The sequence below is a fragment of the Vigna radiata genome, chromosome 8, assembly GCF_000741045.1.
Source record: "Vigna radiata var. radiata cultivar VC1973A chromosome 8, Vradiata_ver6, whole genome shotgun sequence".
Lineage (NCBI taxonomy): Eukaryota > Viridiplantae > Streptophyta > Magnoliopsida > Fabales > Fabaceae > Vigna > Vigna radiata.
In genome coordinates this window covers 40610293-40620243 of record NC_028358.1, presented here as the reverse complement: position 1 = coordinate 40620243, position 9951 = coordinate 40610293, and the positions used below count along the sequence as shown (strand labels likewise).

General features: G+C 30.1%; 1 protein-coding gene across 1 annotated transcript in view; it reads left to right on the top strand.

The window, feature by feature from the left end:
- Positions 1-6805: 6805 nt before the first annotated feature.
- LOC106769808 (DNA-directed RNA polymerase III subunit rpc3) overlaps positions 6806-9951 on the top strand; it is an 8307-nt gene continuing 5161 nt past the window's right edge. Inside the window, exons 1-7 of the mRNA XM_014655576.2 lie at positions 6806-7125; positions 7196-7343; positions 7562-7680; positions 7762-7843; positions 8419-8567; positions 9002-9158; positions 9254-9318. Coding sequence (XP_014511062.1) covers positions 7057-7125; positions 7196-7343; positions 7562-7680; positions 7762-7843; positions 8419-8567; positions 9002-9158; positions 9254-9318 — 789 coding nt within the window. The 5' untranslated portion in view covers positions 6806-7056. The remainder of the gene's footprint in view (positions 7126-7195; positions 7344-7561; positions 7681-7761; positions 7844-8418; positions 8568-9001; positions 9159-9253; positions 9319-9951) is intronic.

Here is a 9951-nt window from a genome sequence, read left to right as displayed (position 1 = left end):
TGTAATTATTAACACAATTCACTGCTCATTAAATGGACTCAATCAACTTCTATATACTTAAAGAACTGTTTGCCAATATCTATATATATTTTTTCTTTTTGAAAAGTCAGACTAATGATCATGAAAAAGAGGTTTGTATTTCCCAAAACCATAAGAGTTCAAAAACAATAAATTATTAGATGAGTGGGAATGGAGGACAAGAAAAAGCAAAGGCATTTATATATCATTATTATTATTAATAAAGAAGGAAAAAAGGAAAATGGTAGCTACTATTTTACGATTTCTCTCTTCATTTTACCTATTTCCAAATTATAATAATATTACCTTTCTTTTTCTTTCATTCTTTGATATTGTTTTTTCATCAATCTGTAAGTGTTTTAAGATTTCGTCAAAAAATAATTTGACTTAATGAAAACATAAGGTAAAAATTATTTTTTATCAAATAATTAGAACTCAATATTACTAGTTGTATGTCATTATTTTATTTTTATTTTTTTATGTTTGATGCATGCATGATTATTACACATGCACATGTCATTACTTTTTCTTTTGGGTCAACTATCAAAATTATTTATTCATTGTTTTAATGACTTTTTTCTTCAAACAACTTACCGATGAACGAACCAAAATCATCACAATTCTTCGTCCTACAACGCAATCAAGTGATCATGTCCACGCAGAGTTTGATCGTTTCTTTCTATAAACCTTTAGTTGTTTATATTATTAAATCATATCAAGTTGACGCTAAATTAATAACATAGACTAATTTTAACAACCACTTAGATATGGTGATTGATCTCTTTTATGTTAACGGTTCTTAAGAATTGAACAATAAAGTGAAAAAATAAATAAAGAAGCAGTGTTTAAAAATGAAGTTCGGGAACTTTGACTGTAAAGAAACATTTTATTATAGTTATATTAAAAACCATATTTTAAATGTCTTTTTTAATAATTTAATAATATGTAAAATGTTACATTTTTATTTTAAATTTCGATACGGTTTACTATTTAAATTTTGAAAATAAAGATATATAATCATTTTATTTCTTTTACATGTCAAATGATGTTTTAAAAAAACATTTTAATTATTTATATTTTTTTAACATGTTTTAATTTAAATGTCAACTTATAATTTTGTTTATCACTACTTAATTAAAAGAATTATATCTCTTCATTTTCAAATATTAAGAATAAAAATATATTAAAAATCATGAGATTCAGGTACATATTTATGATTATAAAAAAATTAACCCTATAATGCCCTTATAATTAAATTAAAATATATTATCCAATAAAAAAGAAGTTAAAATGTTATTCAATCATATTTTGTTATATATTTAATATTATTACATCTAACTTATGTATTAGGGAACGTTGTTCATGTCAGGAGCAACAAATCAAAGCATGTAAAGATTAAATAATTAAACCCACACTTTTGATATGTAAACTCTGAAAGAGAAAAACACTAATGAATACGTAACATGATACCTTTATAATACTTAAAAAAACGTAACAAGAGATTGGTTTTTGACTTAGGATAAAAAAAATCCTCAGTGCAACAAAAGAAGGTGTTTTTCTTAGATAATGTGGTTGTGTCAATAATTTGTTGTGATCTAAAGCTGAATCACATGAGTTGAAGAAAAGAGAGAGGCCTCAAAAGAAAGAACTGCATCACATAGCAGGTAGGTACCTTTTCAAAGTACATAGGACGTTTGGTCAAAATCGGGAATCCTAGGGATCAGGACCCTACAGAAATAGCTTCAGATACTAGTACTACACAAAAAACATAGGATATTTAAAACTTCCATCATCGTTTCTCTCATTCATATTTTCTGTCATTTGATTCATGTTAAGAGAACAGAAAATTGAATAAGACAAATTAAAACAAAGTTTAGGGTCTGTGAATGAAAATTAAAATAAGGTTTAAACATTTTTTTGTCCCTAAGTTATAAGTGATGTTCAGTTTAGTTTCCGTTTTTAAAAATGTAAATCTTTGGTCCCTAAGTTATAAAAAAAATGTATCAAATGAGTCATTTTTTGACTTGAAATACTGTTTTTGGTTGTTTCTTAACAACTGCTACATTTTTAGATTGCTCTGATTTGTTTCTTAATAATAACAACACTTTAGATTGCTCTTTATACTTTGACCATGAACATAAAAAAAGGACTCATTTGATACATTTTTTATAACTTAGAAATCGAAGGTTTACATTTTTAAAAGTGGAGACTAAACTGAATATCCACTTATAACTTAGGGACCAAAAAGAAGTTTAAACTTTAAAATAACTATTTTTCTTTGGAGACAGGTCGAGCACCAACTCAACAAGAGAGACTTTTTGCCATGACCCACTTAACCTACCCTTGGCGCAATTCCGGAGATTTCCCTTACAACTTACCCTCTAAAGAAAGTACTGTCTGCTACTCATTAGACACTACTAATTGGCTACCAACACCATCTCTCTATCCCTTACTATTTCTTCTCTTCAAAAAAACAATAACTTAGCCACACAGCTCAAACCTTAATTGGTCTAATGAAGGGAAAACTGTTGCAGCTTTCTACCAAACCAAAGACAAACAATGAAAAACCACGGCACGGAGCAAGGCTTTACAATCAGGCCTTAAAATATTAGTAACATTGGTTGTTCAAACTCTTTCAACATGTCATAAATTCTTCGTCACAATTACAACTAGACCCTCTCGAAAAACTCCATCATAGCAGTTAAAGAAATATAATGAAGGTCATGTAACTTATCTTTTCCCTCTTCAGCCATACTATTAAGAAGAAGCGGGAGATCTCTAACATATTTCTCTTACTTTTTAATACGATAGGTTCTAATCATAATTCTGACATGATATTAATAAGTAAATTTGAAACTTATTTTAATTTTATAAAACCGATTTTGTAAAATAAAATTTATATTTTTTATATATTCTAAATTGATTTTATTTTTATTAATCGATGTGAGACTTTCTAGAACGTTTACACTACTTAAAATGGAATCGCACCTACAAACACGGGCAAAGGAATAGCCATCAAAAGAAACTCCAAATATTTATTGTCTCAATGCAAATTTACTAGCTTTCTAAATAAATTCAGAACCCCACAGAAAATAGTATAGCGTTCTGCAACAAATCCAAGCATCTCGATTCAAAATTACAACCAATGATATACACCTTTCCCTTCGGCTGATGTATATAGGCTATGGCCTCTTTGTCAGCTGATATATAATATATTGCTTTTCCATCGTCTGAGTAAAGTGATATATACACTTTTCTTCACGTGAGTCTCTCGCTTTTCATTGTTATTTCTTTATGTAATCAAAATTCAACTACTATTGCCTCTTTATGATTCTTACACTTCACAATGGAGATAGTTAAATGTTTTTGGAGTTCGTTTAGTTTACAATACATATATGGAATCTCTAACTACGAGTAATAGAAATGTTACACTTTTCAATTTACTATGCAAATTTGACTTTTCAACATATAATTACATCGTAAATATTTATTCTCCTATTTAACATATTATTTACCTCCTTTTCATATTCTGAGTCCTTTTTCTATTACATGACGCAGTTTCTTTTTCTTTCAAACTTTTTTTTTTTATCATAATAGACTGAGTTTTAGATATATTAAAATGAGTTAAAATATATAAGTCACTTGAATTTATTATGAGTTCGAGGTAGGTTAAGTTGAAAAATACTTAAGTTTTTTAAATATAAGTAAAATTGAACCTAACTCTCATAATCAATGGATTAAATAAGTTCAAATGAGGCTGTAGATGGATTGATTCGTAACTTTTCGCCAACAAATTATTATTATTATTTTACTTTTTTTTTAAGTTTTTTTATTATAGTTATTTATGACTTCTAATTATATAGGTTGATAATTTAATTCTTTTAAAGATAATGTTGTTAAACAATGTTTGAATTTGAATTATTATTTTATTTGTTTACCGAATTATGTATTTAATTTGCAACTATCATTTTATAATAATGTTTGGAAATAATGATGAGTATTTTAATTATATAGTTATACATAAATTTAGTAGAGGTAATATACTTTAATGGCGCTCCAATAAATACAATAAATTGAAATAATAAAATATTTGTAATGAGCCAATCGATATAATCTAATAAAAAAATATGTTAAAGTCAATTATAAATTTTTTTGTTCACATTAAATTGATTGAATTTAATTTAATTTTAACTCGTCATATCTTGGCACTTAACTTTCATGTATGAAATAAACATGGTTATTGTTTTTGTATATAATTGTGTAGGATTAAGAGACATATTTTTCTTTTGTCACATTTCTTATTTTTTTTTTTTGACCTCTTAACCTTCTGTTTCAAATTCTTCCAATCCGAGTTAAATGCGAGGATACCTATAAAAGGTAAGTTAGTAACTTTGCATGATAAAAATGATAATATTCAATAGAAAGTAAGCATTCAAAACTGGTTTCATGACCTTCTTGTCAAACATATATTTATACATTACTTATAAACAGTTAATATTTTTAGTAATTATCAATCAATTGTAACTACTTCAATTAGTTAAGAGTTGTTAATTGTTTGTTTGTTACCTAGTCCATTGATCCAATAACAATAATTTTAGCGTTGGTCCAATTATGATCCAACACCCTTGAAGCTCTTTCATTTGCGAGTGATGCTCTCTCCACCACCCCCATCTTCTCCCACCCTCCCAAATTTTTTTTGAATTCCAAATCAACCTTTTTTTTTTTTTTACTTTTTACTTTTATCAATTTTATTTTTTATTTTTGAAACCCTAATTCCAATCCTCTCTCACCTTCACTCTCACCAGCAAACCCCCACCCCCACTCACTTCCGTTTCTTCTTTCTATTCGTTGGTGCATCGTTCCACTGTGCATTCAACAAAATATATTTTAAAAGTGCAAATTGTTGGAAAAGAAATACGTACATGGCTCAACGATTTAATATACATTTTTTTAAAAGTGCAGATTGTTGATTATTGAGATGATTTGAAAAAAAAAATAATAAGTTACTTGAGGGAAAAGAAAGAAAGAAGAAACGAAAATGAAAAATGTTGTGTTAACGGAAGTGAAAATTAAGAGAAAAAGAGAAGTGAGATAAGATAGGAGCTTGTTGCTGAGAGTAAAAGGGAAAGTGAAAGAGAGAGGGAATTAGGATTAGGGTTTTAAAACCTAAAAAGTAAAATTGGTAAAATAAAAAGTAAAAAGGGTAAATTTGAAATTTAAAAAAAATTGAGAAGGTGTAAGAAAAAGATGGGGTGGTGAAGAAAACATCACTCATGAAGGGATGACCCAATTAAAAGAATGGCCCAAACAATACAAATATACCATACACATATCTCCAAATCCGAGTTAACCATAATTAATTATAGGATTGGGGTTACTTCCTGTACCTCCCCAATTCCAACCCCCACTCCCCATTCCATTTTTACCCTTTGTTCTATTTTTTCTTTTCCAATTTTATCTTTTAGCAAAAATTTATATTTAGAAATAAAATTTTATAATTTTATCTACCCACCCCCACATAACCTATTTATTCTTTTTTTTTATCTTCATCCTTTCATCTTTACTTTCTTCCCAAGAATTATTTGTTCTATTTTTCTATAAATTCTTTCTCCCATTCTTCTTGTATTTCAAGTGATAATTGAGATATCGATTTCTTCTGGAAAAATTTGTCCTTCAATTATTATATCTCTGCATTACATTGGTATGGTGGTGTTGTATCTAACCTTTAACTAGCGATCCTCTTCGAGTCGAGATTAGTAATACCTTCGTAAAACCGTTAAAACGGATGACGACTTCCGTTTACCCTTAAACGGATGTGGAGATCCGTTGACGGATTCCCACATCCGTTTAAGGATTTTCTAGATTATTTTAGATTATGTTTTTGTTAGTTTGATTTTTTAAGATTTGTTTTTATTAGTTTTATTTTTTTAAGATTTGTTTTTATTAGTTTCATTTTTTAGGATTTGTTTTTATTAGTTTTATTTCTTTAAGATTTATATTTTAAGATTTGTTTTTATAAGTTTTATTTTTTAGGNTTTATTAGTTTATTTTTTAAAGATTTGTTTTTATTAGTTTCATTTTTTAGGATTTGTTTTTATTAGTTTTATTTTTTTAAGATTTATATTTTAAGATTTGTTTTTATTAGTTTTATTTTTTAGGATTTGTTTTTATTAGATTTTTATTTTATTAGTCTTATTTTTTAAGATTTGTTTTTATTAGTTTACTTTGTAGAAAACGGATGTCGACATCCGTCGACGTCTTCTTCCTCAATGCACACAACATAGAGATGACACAAAACTCAACTGAACTCAACAGCAGACCAATCTCAACAAACACACCAACCAGATATCAACAAATAAAGCTACCAAATCCTACACATTACATACGTTTAAAAAAAAGAAAGAAGAAATTTAAAGAAACTAACCTGTCGAAGCAAGAACCACCGCCCCGCACCGCCGCAACACCTGCCGCACCAGTACCCTCCGTGCCTGCAGAGAGCATTTCAAAAATGAAAGCTTTGGTGAGAGTGGGGGTGGGAATACGAAGGAGAGGAATCTCTGTGTGTTTTAAAAGAAGTAGGGTAGGTTAAATTTAGTAAATAGGGATAAAACGGTAAAAATAAAAAATACATAAAGGTTAATTTTGTATTTAAAAAAATATCCAAAAAAATTGGGGAGTGGGGGTTGGAATTGGGGAGGTACAAGGAGTAACCCCCTTATAGGATTTATAATAAGTGTAAGTGACCGATCCAATTCGAGATATGGTGCCGTAACTACTGTAAAATATTAAGAAATCCGTATTCGATACTCTTCAGTCTTCGTTCCTCTCTACGCCAAGAAGGAAACTCTAAGTTTTCTTTAAAAATTTTTCCTGCTGTATGAGAGAGGGGATACTCATTAAATATTAAATGCCTAAATCCCTAAATTAAATTTGCGAATACTGAACTCTAAAAATCCCTAAATCCCTTTCTTCCCGCGCCTTTCTCTTCTGTATTATTCTCAAATTTCTCGGTTCTTCGCCGTTTTCTCTCTCAAGAAAATGGTTACACAGTTCGGCATCAAATTGGCCGTCCACCTCATCACTAACCACTTCGGCAATCTCGTCGCTGTAATTCTCTCACTTTTGCGTTTCTCTGATTTATTTTGCATCGGCATTGATATTGAAATTGTGTGTGCAGAAAGTATGCAAAAATCTATTTAGTCATGGAGCCCTCACTTTGGATCAATTGGTTCGCTACTCGGAGCTTACTAAGGACCAAGTTAAGAACTCCCTACTCGTCTTAGTTCAACACAATTGTTGCCAAGCATTTGCTCCTGACGTTGACGGTATCATAGCACTCTTTTTTTGTTTAATTCCTTTGTTGTGTTCTTTTTTTGCTTTTCTTTTTCTTTTTAATTATCATTGTTTACTTGCAATAAACATGTTGGAGTAAAATCATTTTTAAAAAACGGACTTCCTAGCTGTAGTGGTAATGTTTGCAACGAATACTTCTCATTAGGGCGTGGTTTGCCAATTATAATGTTCTGAATTATTATGAATGCAGATGATGATGTAGACAGATTGAGAGTTAGAACTCAGTACTTGGTGTTGTTTGATAACATAATCCATCGATTGAGGTTTTCCAAATTCTTGGAGACTGTGTCGCGGAAGCTTGATGAAGAAGTCGGTTTGATCCTTATTGGTTTCTTTGAAGCTTTTCCTTTTATGACTTAGAATGCCCAGTATTTTTCGCTTGTTTTGCAGTGTGTTGAACTTCTTGATGGTTTGCTTCGCGATGGTAGGCTTACCCTGAAACAAATGGTTGACAGAGCAAGTCAAGGGAAAGGCAAGTGTTTTATGATGCACTTGATAGGTCGAATGCTGTTTTGCTTATATTTGTTGATTTAATTATAACAAAAGATATTTTTTACACAAATCCGCACATATTTTCTTTTAAGATTTGTGTAACCTAACGACTAAATCATATGTGGTTTAGTCATAATTCCTTTTTGTGAATCAGATGAGGGAACTGCAGATAATTTTTAAAACTATGAAAACAAAAGGTATGTTTGGAGTGGATCAAAGTACATGTACTAGCATTGTGGTCTGTTTTGGGTTGGGTTATAACTGTGGTACATCTTACACAACTTACTAAATTTGTTGTACATGAAGAGAAGGCTTAATTGGGTTATAGTTAGAGTTAATGATACACAAAAAACTATACGAGTCTTTCTAAATCATGTTAAAGGGTGATATATTACCAGGCCTATAATTGAGCAGGATATTCATTTTAATCAAACATATAATTGACTCTGAATGATATGTGGAAATTACTGTATTCAAAACATGGTTGAGCTCACCTGGATCTTGCAAAATCATAAATCCTTTCAAATTATTTTATTTTAAATGATATCCTTGCAGAAAATGCCGTGGATACAAAAGTTGTACGAGAGATACTGAGTAAGCTTTTAACAGCTCGACTTGTCGAACGCTGCCCTGTCCCTGAGCCAGTTGTTTCCACCTCATTTAAAGAAACTACTACTAGGAAGCGGGGTGCTAAGTCTGCCAAGGTAAATAACTGCTCACTCAGGTCAATTTCTTTAGGAAGTTGGGTGATCTTTGGTTAATGGTTTGGGGTGAGAGGCATTTGCTGTCTATTGGGTGTGAGCAGGTGAGATTTCTAATGGGGTTCCTGTAACATCTTTGTTGAGGAATAGTGAAGCTTTTTTCCCTTTGATTTAATTATATCCTAGTCGATATGGGATCTCTAACATATAGTGAGATCAATTTACCAATTAATTGTTGATTTTTGTATGCACGATGATCCTTCATTTATTGCTTGTTGTTTAAGATGCTTAGTCAAATAAGTGCTATTAAGTTGAAAATTCACAAATATTCTTTGTTACCATTTTATCGAAGTTGCAACAGCAATGTGTTCACTCTTGGAAGCTGGATAATAGAGTTTTCTAAAATCACTTTAAACTTTGTAATGTATGCCTTTCAGATATTTGAAGCACATGAGACATTAGAGCAACGTGTTGTAGAAGCAGCAGTGCCTGGGGATGCAATCAGATTTTCATTCACCGCTGATATGAAACCTAATGTTGACAGAGAAACAAATTCTGATGATGATGAAATTGGTAGCATTCAACAGAATGATGGTAGGACTATTGTCATCTTTTGTGGTCAGATCAACTTAGAAGTTTTCAGTTAACAAAATTTTTCATACAAGTAATTTTTAAGTCATATGGTGCAGAAAAAGAGGAGGAAATTCTTTGGCGTGCCAATTTTGAGGAGTTTATTCGTCATCTTAGACATCAGGTAGATATTACAATATATTTCTTATCTAACATGCTGCTATCACTACCCAGTCTACCTTTTTCCCTTGAATTTTAACCTTTTTTGTACATTTCTTTTATTTAACTTACTGTGAAAGGGTATTGAGCTTCGGAGTTATAAAAGCATACTAGATGGTCAGTGATAGTCAAACGTTTTGAATAAGAATCACTGATATTTTATTTGCAGAAAAGCTATTTTCTAGAGTATATAAGTGATGAAAGTTAAATTTGAAATTCCCTTGTCTTTCAAAGAGCAAAAATTCTGTTTAAAATTAGTCAAATGAAAACTAGTAATAATAAATGTCAATTTGGATAAACAAAGCATCAAATCACACAGATTGCTTGTTGATTGACACTGCTCTTTTACATTTGGCTTGGTCAAATTTAAGTTGACAATATTTTTGAAGCTATGTTGAATGATCATCTTTGCCATAAGTTAGCATCAATCTGTATCACGTTACCTTTTGTACTTGTTAGGATATTTATCCTATTTATCATGATTATATTGTGTCTAGAGTTACTCTAATTATCATGATTATATTGTGTCTAGGTTACTCTAATTATCATGATTATATTGTGTCTAGGTTACTCTAATTATCATGATTATATTGTGTCT